Source organism: Palaemon carinicauda, unplaced genomic scaffold, assembly GCF_036898095.1.
Source record: "Palaemon carinicauda isolate YSFRI2023 unplaced genomic scaffold, ASM3689809v2 scaffold471, whole genome shotgun sequence".
In the NCBI taxonomy this organism is placed as follows: Eukaryota; Metazoa; Arthropoda; class Malacostraca; order Decapoda; family Palaemonidae; genus Palaemon; species Palaemon carinicauda.
In genome coordinates, this window is record NW_027171730.1 from 80,520 (window position 1) to 100,751 (window position 20,232).

The 20,232-nt window shown below is 40.7% G+C and overlaps 1 protein-coding gene across 1 annotated transcript in view; it reads right to left on the reverse strand.

The window, feature by feature from the left end:
• The window catches only part of LOC137636972 (inhibitor of nuclear factor kappa-B kinase subunit alpha-like), a 68,883-nt gene extending 48,651 nt beyond the window's left edge, over positions 1 to 20,232 (reverse strand). Inside the window, exons 1-5 of the mRNA XM_068369297.1 lie at positions 20,125 to 20,232; positions 14,921 to 15,043; positions 14,059 to 14,276; positions 4,928 to 5,086; positions 3,458 to 3,672 (exon numbers count right to left, since the gene is read on the reverse strand). Coding sequence (XP_068225398.1) covers positions 3,458 to 3,672; positions 4,928 to 5,086; positions 14,059 to 14,276; positions 14,921 to 15,038 — 710 coding nt within the window. The 5' untranslated portion in view covers positions 15,039 to 15,043; positions 20,125 to 20,232. The remainder of the gene's footprint in view (positions 1 to 3,457; positions 3,673 to 4,927; positions 5,087 to 14,058; positions 14,277 to 14,920; positions 15,044 to 20,124) is intronic.

Sequence of the window (20,232 nt, forward strand, 5' to 3'; positions counted from 1 at the left end):
TTATTTATAAGTCGAAAAATCCTCGCGCTTTGAAAAACAAAAATAAGAATCTCCTTCCCGTGTACTGGATGCATAATCAAAAAGCATGGATTACGAAGATGCTGACCTCCAACTGGTTCCACCAGTGTTTCATCCCGCAAGTCCATGAATATCTCTTAGAGAAGGGCTTGCCATTCAAGATCCTTCTCCTTATGGATAACGCTGGTGGACACGCAACTGACCTGTCGCGTGAGGGCGTTCAGGTTGAGTTCCTGCCACCCAACACCACGTCATTAATTCAACCAATGGACCAGGGGGTTATCAGGGCGTTCAAGGCCCTCTACACGAAGAATACCTTGGCGGACCTCGTTGCGTGTGTGGATGCTGCCCAAGATGACGAGGATGAAGACTTCAACTTGAAGGCGTACTGGCGGCAGTACACCATAGCCACGTGCCTGCAGAATATTCAAAAGGCACTTCAAGAGATGAAACCTGCAACCGTAAATGCGAGCTGGAAGAAGCTGTGGCCCGATATTGTTTACGACGACAAGGGATTTACTCCGTCGGAAATCCAACACTCTGCAATACGGAAATCTGTGCAGTTGGCTGCCATAATTGGGGGTGACGGGTTTGGCGACATGACGACTGAAGACGTCGACGAGTTGTTGGACTGCCATTCCCAGCCCCTAACTGACGCAGACCTCGAAGACCTGACGAAATCGGCAAGTGAGGAAAAGAGTGAGGGTACCCAGGAAGAGACCCAAGAAAATGTCTAAGAAACGGGCTTAACATTAGAACGGCTCGCCAAGTTCTGCAACCATATGAAGGAGGCGAAAGAAATGTTGCAAGAGTGGGACGAGGATATGGTTCGCTCGATGCAATTCTGCAACAAGGTTGATGACATCACGACTCCCTACAGGATGCTCTTGGATCGAAAAAAGAAGCAGCGGCAACAACTTCCGATCACAATGTTTTTTCAGCCTCGCAAAAAAGAGCCAGTTCCTCCTGCTAGTACGCCTTCGGAAGAAATTGAAGAAGTTGAAGAGGTGTCCCAGGAAAAGACACCTCCGTCTGAAGAGACGTAAAATACTATCATTGACTGCACAGTAGAACACATCATCAGCTTCATCATCATCATTTCTACTGTGCAGCAAATTCATCGCCATCGTCATTCAAGTTTTTCTTGAACTTCTTTCGTGGTGAGTACAGTAACAATCTTTATTTTTTACTTTAACCTGTTTTATAGTTTAGTAATGTACGTACTGTATGCATTAAGTTAAAGGGAAGGTTTTAAAAGTCTACATGTTGTAACCTATCATATTTTTTTTGTTTAAAATTTACATTTACGTACGTAAAACAATATATATCTCTCTCTCTCTCTCTCTCTCTCTCTCTCTCTCTCTCTCTCTCTCTCTCAAATTGTTTTCCTGCTTTGCTACGTACAAGTACTGTATAATTTATATTTGTAAGGTAACATATTTTGTAAATGCTTTTACTGTAAATACTGTATGTACTGTATCATTATTTATCACTATCATCATGCGTGTTAAATGCCTTGTTTGTTCTGAGCGTGGTTGTTTACTGAGCGTACACGCCGTCGTTTCAGGCGGCGTCATAAAGAAAAAGATTTCATTTGGAAGTCCTAAGAAAAATACGTAAACTAAAACATTGGTAATAAAAAAATCAACATACAGTACTGTATAATCAATATAATCGATGCAAAAACTAACCATACGTACATATATGTGTACACTAAATGAGTTTGTTTCTTCATTATGATCAGAGATGAACGTAAACAAAACATTGGTTGCCATTTTTTATCGTGCTTTTTAGGTGTTTAGGAAACACGATATAAAATCGCCTTTAATATTTGTGCCTGTTTTAGTTTAGGGTGCTGTAGTACATGCATTAAGTGTTCTGTACATTAAAGGGTGGTTTGTTAACAGTACTATGTACAAGGGAAGGTTTTAAAAGTCCGAATATACATGTTAAATAAATAGGTAAATATGCTGTCACTACTTCGCGGATTTTCACCTATCGCGCCCGCGTCTGGAACCTATCTACCGCGATAAACGAGGGTTCACTGTATTATTATTTGCTAAGCTACAACCCTAATTGCGAAAGCAGGATGCTATAAGCCCAGGGGCCCCAACAGGGAAAATAGCCCAGTAGGGACAGGAAAGAAGGAAAACGTAAATACTTCAAGAACAGCAGCAATACTAAAATAAATACTCCCTATATAAACGACAAAAACTTCAACAAAACATGAAGAAGCAAAATTATAGTCCTGTATTCTGTTAATTGCAAAGCATTTAAGTACCCAATGTAATGAAGATATTCAAATCATTAAACTAATAAATTTGCAATACATATTCCCTATATAATCCCCATCATAAACAAACATATATCTGCAAGGTTTCTTTCACTGGTAGTTTCCAACATTGGTTTGGAGCAATCTAACAAGCAAGCAAGCAATTTCATTGTTGTTTGAAAAGGCCCAGAAAATAAATGGAAGACTGTCGACTTACAAGGAAATCAAAATAAACGATGCATAAAAAAAATATGGAAACCCTCGGTGATTTACTTTTTCCTCATTGCTCACTGACACACAAACAATTATTCTTCACAATGATAAGTAGCCCTGCCTATAATGCTTGAAAGACTAAATGCTGCGTTAAATGTTCACTCTATCATCTTTCTGACATTTTCCCTTTTATTTCACACCCATTTCCTTTAGTCTTTTCAAACAGCTGTCCAACTTTCCTAATTTTGTTTTGTTGCGATGTACATGCCTTACTGACTATCAAATCCTTAAGCCAGACTTAAGAGAATCAAGAAATATAATCTATAGTCAATTTCTTTTAGCGATGCAGATTTGCACCTACTCGCAGCGGTGCCCTTTTAGCTCGGAAAAGTTTCCTGATCGCTGATTGGTTGGATGAGATAATTCTAACCAATCAGCGATCAGGAAAATTTTCCGAGCTAAAAGGGCACCGCTGCGAGTCGGTGCAAATATGACTCAATAAAAGAAATGGACTATAGTGGTACACTTAAACTACTTGATAGAAGTAACTAAAAGTTACCTAATTCTTGGATTTTTAAATATTCCAAGATGAAATTGAATATACATTAACCCTTTTACCCCCAGGCTATTTGGAACTTTCCAACCCTTAACCCCCAGGGGTTATTTTTTTTCAAGCACATTTTGCAGTATATTCTTTTTAAATTGCTCTAACAGCCTTAATTTTTGTCATAGAGAGGTCAGGTTGGTCTCATTCTCTTGGAAAAGGCCTGAAGTTTCTCAAAAACTTATCAAAAATATGCAAAAAAAAAATGTAAATAGCAGTTTTTTGCAAGGACGTACCAGTACGTCCATGGGGGTAAAGGGATGAGTTTTGTGAAACGTACCAGTACAGTACGTCCTTTGGGGGTAAAAGTGTTAAAAAAGAATTTGAAAACAAAACTAGAATGAACTTACCACTCGACTGGCGTCATATTAGGAAGAAAGGGTCTGACGCCAGTGATAATTTCATGAGTAACAAGACCAAGACTCCAGTAATCAACAGTACAAGTGTACCGCTTGCTCAAGAAAAGCTCGGGCGCCAGGTACTGCAATGTGCCTACAAACGAGGTACAGACGCTGGTTTGGTCTAGTTCTTTCGCATAGCCGAGGTCAATGAGCTTATGCACCGTCTGCAAAATATATTGATGGCTGTAATTGTCTATTACACAATTTAAAAGTCATAGCTAATTTATAATGCTTCTTAGTGAAAAAAATTAAACTCCAAAATTCTTTCGCATAGCCGAGGTCAATGAGCTTATGCACCGTCTGCAAAATATATTGATGGCTGCAATTGTCTATTACACAATTTAAAAGTCATAGCTAATCTATAATGCCTCTTAATGAAAAAAATTAAACTCCAAAATTCCTTCGCATAGCCAAGGTCAATGAGCTTATGCACCGTCTGCAAACTATATTAATGGCTGTAATTGTCTATTACACAATTTAAAAGTCATAGCTAATCTATAATGCCTCTACGTGAAAAAAATTAAACTCCAAAAGAACTAAATATTTTAGCTTATGCACCGTCTGCAAAATATATTGATGGCTGTAATTGTCTATTACACAATTTAAAAGTCATAGCTAATTTATAATGCTTCTTAGTGAAAAAAATTAAACTCCAAAATTCTTTCGCATAGCCGAGGTCAATGAGCTTATGCACCGTCTGCAAAATATATTGATGGCTGCAATTGTCTATTACACAATTTAAAAGTCATAGCTAATCTATAATGCCTCTTAATGAAAAAAATTAAACTCCAAAATTCCTTCGCATAGCCAAGGTCAATGAGCTTATGCACCGTCTGCAAACTATATTAATGGCTGTAATTGTCTATTACACAATTTAAAAGTCATAGCTAATCTATAATGCCTCTACGTGAAAAAAATTAAACTCCAAAAGAACTAAATATTTTAGCTTATGCACCGTCTGCAAAATATATTGATGGCTGTAATTGTCTATTACATATTGTAAAAGTCATAACTAATCTATAATGCCTCTTAGTGAAAAAAATTAAACTCCAAAAAAACTAATTTTTTTTCCGTTAACCAGTTACTACAGGTGTTACAGTACTTCTCTTTATCTTTTATATTATACCTTATCCATATCCATAAAACAGAAAACAAAAATAACTCTACAGGAACTGTATATCACAAGCTCAAATATTTTCATAATTTCCAAATTAGGAAAAGTAACAAAAATGTGGCAAATTAAATCAAACATGAAATCCTAACACTAACCTTTGGTTATTAAAGAATTCCCACTTACTATGAACAACATTACCAATTTAAAATCATTTAAAAGGAAAACATTCCACCGTTTTACAGATATTATCAAGATTATTTCCTCTACTCTGCAAAACAGATCACTAAAATATAAAAAGGACAAACCTTTCCATCAACATCTTGAAGGACAATATTCTCAGGCTTGAGGTCTCTATGGATTATTCTCATCGAGTGAAGATACGCAACGGCTTCGGTCATGTCTCTTATACAGGCTCTCACTGCCGCTTCACGCATGCCGCAGCAATTTTCTGGTTTGTTTAATACCTGTGGAAAAAAAGTTAAAGAAATTAATTAGGGGTACTACAGGAGTTAGAAAATCTATCAGATAAGAAAGTAGACTGAGGTGGTATGGTCATATCATGAGAAGAGATGAACAGTATATTGGGAGGAGGGTGATGGAAATGGAGGTACAGGGAACGAGAAGGAGAGGGAGACCAAAGCGAAGGTGGATGGACTGTATCAAGGATGACCTTCAATCAAAGGGATTAACCAGTGAAGAAAGTATACTGAGGTGGTATGGTCATGTCCTGAGAAGAGATGAACAGTATATTGGGAGGAGGGTGATGGAAATGGAGGTACAGGGAACGAGAAGGAGAGGGAGACCAAAGCGAAGGTGGATGGACTGTATCAAGGATGACCTTCAATCAAAGGGATTAACCAGTGAAGAAAGTATACTGAGGTGGTATGGTCATGTCCTGAGAAGAGATGAACAGTATATTGGGAGGAGGGTGATGGAAATGGAGGTACAGGGAACGAGAAGGAGAGGGAGACCAAAGCGAAGGTGGATGGACTGTATCAAGGATGACCTTCAATCAAATGGATTAACCGGTGAAGAAAGTAGACTGAGGTGGTATGGTCATATCATGAGAAGAGATGAATAGTATATTGGGAGGAGGGTGATGGAAATGGAGGCACAGGGAACGAGAAGGAGAGGGAGACCAAAGTGAAGGTGGATGGACTGTATTAAGGATGACTTTCGATCAAAGGGATTAACCGGTGAGGAAGTGTGGGACAGAGGTAGATGGAGAAAGCTGGTCAGAAGCATCGACCCCCAAATAGAAGTGGGAAAAGATGCAAAGAAAGAAACTGATTTATGGTTTGTACATATAAAGCATAATTAAAAGCAGAATGTTCATTTTCCCTTATACTGCACTTTCGATATGGTAAAAAAAAGGTTCTTATGTTCATGTGAATTTTGTTTGAATACAGCATATGTATAGGAAAGAAAAAAAAAGAAAAACATTAAATCTCTAATACATCTTTAACCAAGAATATAATACTGTATACAGTAACCTTTACAAGACATACTGTACTCTGCTGATGCACCTATTATTGTTACACGAGCTAGGTTGACTTTATCCAAGTACTAAAATGTCATGATAAGAGTTAAAATGAGTACTTAAGCTTCTAATAATTTATTCAAGGCTCCATTGGGCCCTTAAATGACAACAAAATACAGAGAATGCATACAACTTTGCCAGAAAGGATGGCATTTAAGGAACAGAAACCTCAACACTTGATAAAAAGAATGGGAAGTCTGGATGAAATCATAGATGATAAGAACAAAACAATTAAAGAACGAATAAAAAAGGGAATCTATAAAAACCTAGATATGAATTCAAGTAGTAACTATAGAGGATATGACTCAGTCAAAGGATAAACTAGAAATCATCTTTGTAATGGGTCACGAAAGAATATATAACGGTCTTACATACATACATATACTAAGGCACTTCCCCAATTTTGGGGGGTAGCCGACATCAACAAATGAAACAAAACAAACAGGGGACCTCTACTCTCTACGTTCCTCCCAGCCTGACATGGGACTCAACCGAGTTCAGCTGGTACTGCTAGGGTGCCACAGCCCACCCTCCCCCGTTATCCACCACGGTCTTACAGAGAAGAAAATATAGATGAAAAGAAATAAACATCTAAAGTGACTAAGAATACCACCATAGGAAAGAAATTAACTTTCAACTGATAAAAATACTAAGAGCTGCAGCTTTAGATTTCAAAGATTTATAGAAAGGGACAATGAGATAGAAGTCATGATGGGTTTATCAATGCATTATGCTAAACCTTAGAAGCATTTAGACCCTAAAAAGTCTTCACAAAATACTCATTAGCTAAAAGCCATAACATATTCACTGTTCCTTTCAGAAGTTGACAACCTTGGCTTTAAAAAATCCTGGAAAACATGCATGCTACCAAAAACAATTTCAAAGAGGTATTCCTACGATGCTTTGCGTTTTAATCACAAATTAGTAGTAATATGTTATTTTTATAATAAAATACATTTTTGAATATACTTACCCGGTGATTATATAAGCTGCAGCTCTGCTGCTCGACAGAAAAATCTACGTTCAAAATCCGCCAGCGATCGCTAAGCAGGTAGGGGGGTGTACATCAACAGCGCCATCTGTCGTGCAGGTACTCAGTACTCAATGTAAACACAGAACTCAATTTTCTCCTCGGTCCACTGGGTCTCTATTGGGGAGGAAGGGAGGGTCCTTTAATATATAATCACCGGGTAAGTATATTCAAAAATTTATTTTATTATAAAAATAACATTTTTCAATATTAAACTTAGCCGGTGATTATATAAGCTGATTCACACCCAGGGGGGTGGGTAGAGACCAGCAATAATTGTTAACATTATTATGAGCTAAGGATTTTTTATTTCATTTTAGCAGTTATTCAAAATAACAAACATAAAATAAATAAGTACCTGGTAAGGAAGTCGACTTGAACAATTACTCTGCCTTTTTAAGTACGTCTTCCTTACGGAGCCTCGCGATCCTCTTAGGATGCTGAGCGACCCCTAGGAGCTGAAGTATCAAGGGTTGCAACCCATACAACAGGACCTCATCAAAACCTCTAATCTAGGCGCTTCTCAAGAAATGACTTTGACCACCCGCCAAATCAAGTAGGATGCAAAAGGCTTCTTAGCCTTCCGGACAACCCAAAAACAATAATAAAACATTTCAAGAGAAAGATTAAAAAGGTTATGGAATTAGGGAATTGTAGTGGTTGAGCCCTCACCCACTACTGCACTCGTTGCTACGAATGGTCCCAGAGTGTAGCAGTTCTCGTAAAGAGACTGGACATTCTTAAGATAAAAAGACGCGAACACTGACTTGCTTTTCCAATAGGTTGCGTCGATTATACTTTGCAGAGATCTATTTTGTTTAAAGGCCCCGGAAGTTGCGACAGCTCTAACTTCGTGTGTCCTTACCTTCAGCAAAGCTTGGTCTTCCTCATTCAGATGGGAATGAGCTTCTCGTATTAACAGTCTGATAAAAAAGGATAAAGCATTCTTTGACATAGGCAAAGATGGTTTCTTAACTGAACACCATAAAGCTTCAGACGGGCCTCGTAAAGGTTTAGTTCGTTTTAAATAGAACTTAAGAGCTCTTACAGGGCATAAGACTCTTTCTAGTTCATTTCCAACCATACGATAAGTTTGGAATATCGAACGATATTGGCCAAGGCCGAGAAGGCAGCTCGTTTTTGGCTAGAAAACCAAGTTGTAGAACATGTAGCCGTTTCGGATGAGAATCCGATGTTCTTGCTGAAGGCATGAATCTCACTGACTCTTTTAGCTGTGGCTAAGCATACCAGGAAAAGAGTCTTTAAGGTGAGATCTTTCAGGGAGGCTGATTGTAGCGGTTCGAACCTGTCTGACATAAGGAATCTTAGTACCACGTCTAAATTCGAACCAGGTGTAACCAAACGACGCTCCTTCGTGGTCTCAAAAGACTTAAGGAGGTCCTGTAGATCTTTATTGTTGGAAAGATCTAAGCCTCTGTGACGGAAGACTGATGCCAACATGCTTCTGTAACCCTTGATAGTGGGAGCTGAAAGAGATCGTTCTTTCCTCAGATATAAGAGGAAGTCAGCTATTTGAGTTACAGAGGTACTGGTCGAGGATACGGATACTGACTTGCACCAGTTTCGGAAGATTTCCCACTTCGATTGGTAGACTCTAAGGGTGGATGTTCTCCTTGCTCTAGCAATCGCTCTGGCTGCCTCCTTCGAAAAGCCTCTAGCTCTCGAGAGTCTTTCGATAGTCTGAAGGCAGTCAGACGAAGAGCGTGGAGGCCTTGGTGTACCTTCTTTACGTGTGGCTGACGTAGAAGGTCCACCCTTAGGGGAAGTGTTCTGGGAACGTCTACTAGTCATCGAAGTACCTCGGTGAACCATTCTCTCGCGGGCCAGAGGGAAGCAACTAGCGTCAACCTTGTCCCTTCGTGAGAGGCGAACTTCTGCAGTACCTTGTCGACAATCTTGAACGGAGGGAATGCATATAGATCTAGATGTGACCAATCTAGGAGAAAGGCATCTATATGAACTGCTGCTGGTTCCAGGATTGGTGAGCAAAATATTGGGAGCCTCTTGGTCATCGAGGTTGCGAAGAGACCTATGGTTGGCTGGCCCCAGGTGGCCCAAAGTCTCTTGCATACATCCTTGTGGAGGGTCCAATCTGTTGGAATTATTTGTCCCTTCCGACTGAGACAATCTGCCATGACATTCAAGTTGCCTTGGATGAACCTCGTTACTAGTGATATGTCTAGACCTTTTGACCAGGTGAGGAGGTCCCTTACGATCTTGTACAACGTCAGAGAGTAGGTCCCTCCTTGCTTGGAGATGTACGCCAAAGCCGTGGTGTTGTCCGAGTTCACCTCCACCACTTTGCCTTGAAGGAGAGACCTGAAGCTTTTCCAGGCCAGACGTACTGCCAGTAGCTCCTTGCAGTTGAAATGCATTGTCCTTTGACTCGAGTTCCATATTCCCGAGCATTCCCGACCGTCTAATGTCGCACCCCAGCCTACGTCCGATGCGTCCGAGAAGAGAACGTGGTTGGGAGTCTGAACAGTCAGGGGAAGACCCTCTCTTAGGTTGATATAGTCCTTTCACTAAGTCAGACAAGACTTTATCTTTTCGGAAACCAGGATCGAGACCGCTTCTAGCGTCTTGTCCTTTTTCCAGTGAAAAGCTAGATGGTATAGAAGAGGACGGAGGTGTAGTCTTCCTAGTGACACAAATTGATCCACGGATGACAGCGTCCCTACCAGACTCATCCACAGCCTGACTGAGCAGCGTTCCTTCTTCAGCATCTTCTGGATGGATAGCAGGGCTGGGGGCTGATCGTCTTGTTCAGCAACGTCCTCATCAGATGGTTCCTCATCCGAAACTGATGAGGAAACGGCAACGGAGTGGGCAACGTCTGACTCGCTGAATCCGGTCGCACTGGTGGATGCGTGACGGAGCCGGACGCAATATCATGGAACTGCTGCACAGTCTGTGAACTGTCAACAACCATGGGTGCACGAGGAAGCACAGCGTCAACCCGAAACTGTCTAGACCGTCTGGGTTGTGCAGTCAACACCCTACCGGGTTGCTGAGGTTGACGCACTGCGTCACAACAAGTCACCTCTGCTGGTTGTTGAACGTCCTGAACGTCAAAAACCACCTCCGAGCGTCGCTTAACGTCAACGTGCGGCTGGCAACCCACACTGGGTCGCATCGGTGGAGGAACCACCTCAACTGGCAAACGCGAGTAGGTTACCTCAGCGTCAACAGGGCGCACAACCGACCGGTTGGAAGGTTGTTGGCCAGAAGGTTCTTCTCCGCATTCAAGTCCTCTATCAAGGACGCAAGCTTGGACTGCATGTCTTGCAGCAAAGTCCATTTAGGGTCTACGGGAGCAGGTGTGGCCACAGACGGGGTTAGCGACTGAGGCGGAACCGTTTACCATCCCTGAAAGCCTTGTTATGCGTGACATAATAGTACAGCAAAACTTCAAAGGCTCGACAACAGCTGAGAAGTTGACCTGTAAACAACTTGGAGCGTCTCCTGGCTAGGCGCCAGGGAGAGTCTACCAGAATTGAGAAGTCTATCTGGGCAGAGGCATGAACTCCCAAGCCGAGAACTTCTCTCGTGTCATATCAGACTCTCGCTCTATAAACCAGTTTAAAAGAAGGGAAAGCAAAGGCTGTATCCCCCAAACTCCTCCTGGTGAAAAACCAGTCGCCTAGCCAACGTAACGCTCTCTAGGAGAGCGAGAGAGCACTAGCTTAAAAACAACGGCTTCGAAGTAGCTAGGCCTAGTGTAAGCTCTGACGTTTAGGCGAACGAGGAGCAGCAGTTACAAGATCCGGACGAAGATCCTTAAAAAAAATCATCATGATTTAATTAAAGTCCATAGGAGGCTAAGCAGCTTAAGGCTCCTCTCCATCTGACAGAGGTCTCAAGGGAATATCAGTAGGAGGGAGAACAGCAACTTCCTCATCTACAGGAACCTTGTCCAATAAAAGCTGAGTCTCTCACTGGTGCATTAGTAGCGGACCAGAACGCAACGTCATGTAACTGCTTGACAGTCTGTGAACTGTCAACAACTGAACTGTCAACCACAACAGGTGCGTGAGGACGTACAGCGTCCACTCGAGACTGCTTTGACTGCCTAGACTGAGCAGTCAAAACAACTCTAGAATGCGGAGGTTGACGCACAGCGTCAAAACAAGTCAACTCCGATTGTTAGTGAACGTCTAGAACGTCAACAGGAGCATCAGCCAGTGGCCTAACGTCCAAATGCGGCTGAAAAACCACACGAGACCGCATCGAGTGTGGTTCTAAACAACCTGACTGATGTGACTAAGCTACGCCAACGTCAACAGTAAGCACAAAGGAACGTTAGGTTGGCTGAAAGCCAGGATATCGATGAGATAAACGGCTAGACTCAACGGACTAATCGGTAGAATAGTCTTCCATAAGGGAGGCAAGCATATACTGCATGTTTTGCCATACAACCCCTTAAGGATCAACGGAAATGGTTGTGGTAATAGACGAGGGTAACGTCTGTGACCGCAACACTTTGCCTACAAAAAAAGACTTTCGGAGTCTGTGTTACGCTTTTGTTAGGCGGCGAGCAGTTATCCGATGACTGCATAGGGTCAGAGCTGTCCTAATGGCTGTAACCAGGACGCTGGACCTGTCCTGAAAGGACTGACTTTCGCTTAAGGGCTTCGAAACCTTGTGACAGGTTTCTTATGCGAAAAGCCTACGGATGGCGAGGAGAAACAACGTCTCTCTCGTCTTATGGTAGGGGAGATCTTGGTAAGAAACACCCGATACCATAGAGGGAAAACGTCTGTTCGTTGGTCAAGGCCTCTCGAACCCATAAGTCGTTCGACATTACTTCTCCCCTGGGCTTGGGAGCTTGCAAGAGGTCCCGGACTAGGTGAACGACAGGCACGAACAGACGAACCCTCGACGCAACACTGTAACACTTTGCGCCTCGGACGCAACACTGTAACACTTTGCGCATATCACTTTATCACTTCGATTTTCTGTTTTGCACTTATTTCTACCTGAAACACGCAATTCTACCCTTCATTAAAAGGTAGTAATTGCAAAATAAGTCGTATAATGCAAGCTCATAATACCAGCAAAAAACAGAAAACATATTTTAAGATGAAAAGAAAAATCAGTGGCTGGGAAAGAGACTAGACACTAGTTCATATAACTACGTTTTCAATCTCTCACCGCACATAGCCTGGGGACGAGAATAAAAACCTAAAAACGTTTTATCCTTCCTCCCCGTACAGAGACTAGGGACGAGAGTAACACGAGAACAACGTTACCCGCTTGAACGGAACGTTTTCTCTCCTCTCTCTCCCTCCGTCTCTATCTCTCTCTCTCTTTCTCTCTTGATTTCGCACCTAAGAGAAGAGCCCAATTATATATCGTCAAAAAAAACAGTGTTATTTGACTAAAGGAAAAAACTGAAAGGTTTTTCAAATAAAAAGTTCCTTTAAATTAGAATTTAAAACATTAAAGCTAAGAAAGAATGAACAAAACGTCAGAATCGATTTACTCTTACTGCAAAGTGAAACCGTGATACACTCTCTCTCTATCGTAACGATAGAGCGCATGTTGAACGTCCTGAACGTCAACAACTGCGTAGCATAAAAAACTAAACGTTAGTTCATCTTTGAAAACAGTACGAAGACTATCAAAGAAATTCTTTCATAAAATATTACATTTAAAAAGTTTAAAATTCTTTAAAAGCTAATTACGATATAAAGGGCTCAACGTTGATTAACTTCGGTTCCAAGTTAGGACCGCCTACTATCAGGAAAGGTCGCATATAAACAAAACATTAAAATTTCTTTTTTTTTATATGTTTATAATAAATGGAAAGTTAATCGAAGAGGCCTAATAAGGGCGGAGAGATATAAAATATATAGATCTATAACGTGATAAGATAATTACTAAAAACCTAAACACACTTCCGTCTAAGGGAAGGGTCGGCCATTTAAAAGTGAAAGAAAGTCCATACTCTCTTTGTCACCATAATTAAATCTATCCAAAACGAGTTCAAGTTTTGAGATGAAGATAAAACACCTGCATAGCGAAAGCTCAAAACTAGAATAGTGTACTTCACCAAATAGTTGTGAAAACAAATCCAGTTAGCAACAGCAAATTAGTAGGTCTTGCCGGTAGCCCGACAGAGAGAAAATTGAGTTCTGTGTTTACATTGAGTACTGAGTACCTGCACGACAGATGGCGCTGTTGATGTACACCCCCTACCTGCTTAGCGATCGCTGGCGGATTTTGAACGTAGAGTTTTCTGTCGAGCAGCAGAGCTGCAGCTTATATAATCACCGGCTAAGTTTAATATTGAAAATTGTATTTTTCCTAACATACTTACCGAGAAACACTTTCTTAGGAGTTACCTGGAACCTTCTCTCAACCAACCAGAGTTTTGTGTAGTTTACCCTACTCCCATTTTCTATAGTGGTAGGCCTAGGCGGAAGGACACGTGCCCTGAGGGCAAATCCCAGGTAGGCCACATATGAGCTTGGGTCGTGATCTCCAGTAAGTTCTCTGGTCGCGTCGTGATATCATCTCGACGCTCCTCTTATCTCAGTGCGACCCTTGTGTCCCCGACTCAAGTACCGTGGGGTTACCGCATGGCCCGTTGTGCTCACCCTCGTGCTTAGTGCTTTTACCTTGTGCTTTGTGCTTTTACAGTATATTCCTTTGTGCTTGTTAGTCTTGTGCTCGTCGTGCAGGGGCAGAGGTGCAGTGGGTACACCTTGGTACCAAGAATAAGAAGTCTTCCTAGAGGTCGCCCAAGAAGGCTAGCACCTTTTCGCCCTTGACGTCTCCAGGAGGAACGTATGTTAATAAGCTTAAGAAAAATCAGTAGCAACTTACAGAAATGTACTTACTTTTCTTAGATCACCGCCACTGCAGTATTCCATACACAACATGGGAAGATCACCAACGGGTCCCCTTAGTTCGGACGGAACTTCAAAGCACTTCACGACAGCTTGGTGGTCTAAGCGGTTCATAATTTCCACTTCCTTCTCCCATCTTTCGACATGCTTGGGAGACAAAATATTCTCTGTCCCTGTACCCGGAGTCCCCCACCGGCATTTTTTGAGAGCTATAAAAGAGAAGATTTGTTTAATAAAATTATGCATATGGAGATAGATTACAGTGCAGTAATGTATCTGTAAAGGTTGGTAATACAGTAGGCACTGCTACATACTCCACTTGGATTATTCAAAATACATTAACGTAATTATTTGTTGATACATTGTCCACAATTTTAACCTTTTTACCCCCGGGCTCTTTGGAAATTTCCAACCCTTAACCCCCAGGGGGTTATTTTTTTCCCAGCACATTTTGCAGTATATATTTTTTAAATTGCTCTAACAGCCTTAACTTTTGTCATAGAGAGGTCAGGTTGGTCTCATTCTCTTGGAAAATGCCTGAATTTTCTCCAAAAATTATCAAAAATATGAAAAAAAAAAATTTTATAGCATTTTTTTGCAAGGACGTACCGCTACATCCATGGGGGTAAAGGGATGGGTTTTGTGAAACGTACCAGTACGTCCTTTGGGGGTAAAAGGGTTAATAAAGATGTACACTGACCAAAATCATAAAAATTTACATCCAACAATGCTTTTTATAAGTTAATCAATAAATCATATCTCAGGTTTTCCATATTTAAATAGCATGTCTTTTATGTTTGAAGTGCTTAGACTACATTATACCAGCAGCGATTTCCTAACATGGCTAACGCACCTATTGTTTCTCCCGTATCATTGTGTCTCCACAGAGTTACAGTGCCAAAACCACCAGTTCCAAGTACTTTATCCTTTATCCACGGGTACGTCGCCGGTTTTTCCTCTGCCGCAGCCATTGCCTCTGAAAGAAAAAGTTACTTCTTAATACCACTGCAAATAATCTTTATAAATTGTGACTATAAGCAGCCATTTACAACTCTTAATAGAAATCCATAACCATAACTAATAACAAATTGGTAAAACATAAGTGTACAGACAAACTACTATTTGCAAATACAATACAGTACTTATTAAACATTTAACCACCATGAGAATTGGGTTTAGGGATGGAGGAAAATGGGGTAAATTCTATGAGAAAGGGCGAGGAACAACAAAAAGTATTGACAGTAAAATCAAAGCAATGGGGAAAACCATATACTCTGTGTGTATCATCACAAAGAGAAAAATGAAAGCAGAATTCCTCTTAAAAAAGGTATCAAATGCTAAACTGACATGTGTTTATTTACCATCCTCAAACAAGTTAAAACTTTCATAATATACAGTACAATTCTACATAAAAGGGGTAAATTTACTTATACCACTTTGTTTTAACCAAGCATTGCATATTGGGCCATGTAACTGGTTGGGACTACCCACCCCCACTGTGGTCCCCAAGCACAGCAATGGCCTCCCCAGTAAACAGCTTAAACTCACGGTCCTGGGCTGGGATCAATCTGCCACCATGCAAATGCTAGGAAAACACTTTACCACTGTACCACCCACCAGCCAGTACACTGAGTAGCCAATTTGACCTTCACCGAGGGCTTGCGGGGTGGTTGAGGTGGGAAGTAGAACTTAAAGGACTTAAAAGTTTGTATAGTTAGTACATACAATAGAGAATTTACCTTTAAAATTTGCTGTTGTTCCTAACACAAATACTGTGCCCTGCTAGTTACCTTATTATGGAAGAGAGTAAGATTGAAGTTATGGCTGCTTGAATTCAGTCTTTTATCACAAACTGCTGAACCAAGATGGAGATGATCTATCTTTACGACTGGTTAGTGACACAGGAAATTATATGCCGTTTTCCTACTCGTTTTACTGGGGCTAACCCGAGTTCAGGAAGGCCAAATTAAGTGACCTGAGGACTTATGGAAATGCTCCAAGCCGCTTTAACTCTTAGGAGATAAAGACTGTGACTACCCCATGTCATCAAGAGTCTAGTCGATTCTCTTGAATAGTCGATGTGTGAATTCAAGTTTAACAACTGGATCAGGTACAAAGCGGTATCTTTACCGTGGAAATGGGGAGCTTCCTCAATAAAGAAAGAGATAAACAGCTAATCTGGGTACCATTCGACCTGTGGCTGCTATGGATGGCCTCTACCGACTGCTGAGTAATCGGAGAGATGGAAAGAGTGGAGAAAGGGTTCTAGGACTCGCTCAGATATCGGAAGGCGTCTTCAAACTTCTCCGACAAAGTGCAACAGAGAATCCAGATAGTTTCTTATCCTACTGCAAGACAAACAGGACTAGCAGGGTGAGAAACTAAGCCTTTCCGCGATGCAAAGATGTAGCAATAGCTTAAAGTCTTACAACAGGTCTCTATCGATTGAGTGTCTGCTTGAACAATGCTCTTACTTTACAGAAACTTGTGATGATGCAATGCATCTTCTACTCACAAGAGTGCACCTGCTTGAGAAGGGTTTGTAAACACGGCCCACTTGTAAATTTGGGCATGTATGGAAGCAATATTGGCCATTATCGCTACCAAGTGCTTTACCAAATCCTTTGGAAAACTAGCAAAGAAGCACTGCAAGTATTCCCGGTAGGTTGAAAAGCAGGTGCGGCCTTCCATCAACCACACCCTCTGCATAGGAGGAAATTTAGGTGAATGTCTAATTCATTCTCCTCTACATCTGTGGACTGTAAATTCTCAAAGGAGAGAAGTACTCGAGATGGAGTTTGTCATATAACTGCCAAGCAAAAGAACTCTACCTCAAGACAGTGGAAAGCCATGGTACAGAGGCTATGGTATTACCCAAGACTGGAGAATAATGGTTTGATTTTGGATTACTGTATTCATCTAGATGAGCTGCTTATCATTGCCATAGTGTCTCTTCTACCCTTATCAAGAGGAAAGTAACCACTGAACAATTACAGTGCAGTAGTTAACCCCTTGAATGAAGAATTGTTTGGTAATCTTAGTGTTACCAGCATGACTTTCACCACAAGACAATGTGACCCAGAGACGAGTTCAATCTATTTTGAAATTTAAGTGTAATTTTACCTATTTAGGAGGTTGAATATATTCAAAACAACTCCATTCACTATATAGCTATTGCTACTTATCTAAAAGTAAAAAATCTAACCAAAATTATAATCTACACGGTTGGCGAGCACAGCATATCCGTGAACCACTTGCCACAACAAAAGAGCAAGGAGATAACATTCACTTGCGACCGAAGCGAGTCACAGTGTTGCAAAGACCAATTGATAGACTTTATATAAATTACGGCTAATTATTTTCAAGTCAGTAACATGAACCATAGACAAAGTCCACAACTCACAAACTTAATTGGTTCCAAGAAGCTATTTGTAAGTCAAACAGTTTGTAAATTAAATATCTTAAAATTTTATCCTAGTGTAACTAAATAAACCCAAAACAACAAAGATTTCAAGATAATATGAAAGAGAAATCACAAAAGCGAAAGCCCAAAACCAAAAGACAGTGTACATCACCGCATAAATTGTCCAAATCAAAGTAAGTTGTGAGTGAATTCCAATCGTTCCAGCCAGCAATGGCGACAGAGAAGGTCTGAATTGGTTGGAATAGTTCGGCCTGTCTACCGCGAGGGCGCTAGTATACACCTGGCATATCTGCGATTTCCGCGAGTTTTGAATTTCTGTCGGGGCGTCCAGGGACTTTAGCCTTTCTTATATAACCAGCGGGTAAGTTTTATGGTTAAAATCAAATATCTTAAAATTTTGGCCTAGTGTAGGCTTCAACCAACTCACATGCCTACAATTTTCAGCTGCAAGAGTCAACAAATAGTCTAGTGTAATATGGCAAATGTCATCTTGCTTACTGCATTAGATTACATAATATTGTTTTATTACAGTTTATTCCACTATATTGTATCAAAAATACAATATATGAACCAAACACAGTTAAGAATAAATAAGTGTCGCTACCTAGAAATCCCAAATAGACAAATATAACACTCAACTTGGGAGCAAGGATCTCTAAAACGTCGGACATCTTCAAAAACACAAAACAACACAGAGCAAAATAAAACACGTCTGACCAACGCAGGTGCTGATAGAAGAATGAAGATAAGGGGTGGGGAGATGTAGGGGTGGAGGGGGATGTTGATGAAGGAGAGGTCTAATTGGTGAGGGATCCATGGTCTTGGTTCAATCACGCCCCAGTTTTCTATACCGACGCTCAAGAGTGAGCGAGCTAGGTTTATTCCTGGCATTCCATGCAACTTTTTTCTCTGGTATATTTAGCAGTATTTATACCTTTGAAATGGTGCTTTAAGTAGCATTTCACTGGGCGACACAGATTCCTCGCCCAGAAATAGATTTTTCCTTCGTTAAAATCCCTTGTATGAGATACCGTATACAATTTTAGTTGGATTTTTATTTGTATCTCCGAATGTGAGTTGAGGATTTTCTATACATTTTTCCCACTGATTACTAAGTATTTTATATACATTTATGACCATTTCTATAGCTCCAAATTACTCACTTTTGGTATTAGCTTAACCACAAGCTCTGGTTTCCCACCAAGATCCCATAAATCGTTTTTAGGCGAGGGGTAGGAAGACTCATAAATGGGTAGTCAAAAATGGATAAAAAACAAGAAAGCCTGTTAGAAAAATGCATGGTTCACGTATTTGGCCGAAATTAAAGTCCTCTCAGTTAGTAAGGCAGATATAGGCCCCTAGGTTCATTTAGGTAGGTATGAATAGGTTACACAGTTTGCCTGATTCTATTTGTCATGCATTTTCACATCGATTAGTTGTCGTACAAGATTTGGGGAAATAAGGGTCACGAGGGAAGGAAGGCTCCCCCTTAAGTAAGGACGAACTAGCCCCTAGGTTAGGTTAGTTTACGTTAGGTGGGTGTGCTTAGGTTGGACAGCTTCCTTTATTTTACTCACTTTGTATATTCCCTCATCCAAACACCAACATTTCCCACTGTGCAACCCTACTATTACTGTTCTTTAGGGAGTTCCGGATCTCTTAAAAGTAGTAACGTCCGACAAAGATACCACTTAACCTAATAAAACATTAACCTTCCAACTATAACTATTAAAGTTTTATATGTCCATACACACTAACTCTCTGTAATTTTACCAAATTCATATCCAACTCTCTAATGCATGATGACCTACCCTAGACCAAACAGAAGAGCCTTTGTATATCAGCGACCAGTTCCTCCCGCATGCAACCAATCTAAACTTTCCCCCCCAACCTAACCTACAAGCCGTCTCCTTACCTACTTAAGTAATGGGAGAGGGATAACGCTCGCCTGCGATCCTCCTTACACTGCTGTATTCTTAATCAGCCATCATGATACATGCATGGGGCCGCTATCATACATACACCGGGGGTGTATGTATGATAGCAGCCACATTTATGTTTGATTATGGCTAACTTGGAATACGGCAATGTAAGGGGGGGTCGCAGGGGTCGTTAGCCACCCATTAGGTAAGTAGGTAAGGATACGGCTTGTAGGTTAGGTCAGGGGGGAAAGTTTAGATTAGTTGATGTCTATTTTTAATCCACAAAGGAGGAACTGGCCGCTGATATACAAAGGCTCCGTTTGCCCTAATCTTGGGCTAACCAGAAGTAAACAAATGCCTAAAGGACTTTAAATTACCCTATAATAATACCTTGACGAAAAGCTACCAGGCAGCCTACTCCAATAAATCTACTAATTCATGTCATAAATTTAATTAATTAACATAAAATAGAGTCCAATTTACCATATATACTGGAACTTTATAACAGACACGAACTAAAAGAAACACAGAATCCAGGTTGACGATCAGAAAAAAAAATGGGCCAAGGAAAACCACATCTGAATTCTAGTTCTTGAATAGTTACTGTCCTTAATACATCGTGGGATGGTTATATATTGTATTTCCATCTTAAATTGATATATAAACATTGAAATTACAATTACGAGCGTTGATTTAATGGCAAAAACTTACCAAGCACAGACGTCAAACAGGTACGAGCTAAGACATTTGTTTTGGTTTGATCGTCTTCTGTTTCGTCGAGTTGCCAGGTTATCTAAATGATAGAAGGTCAACTTCTAA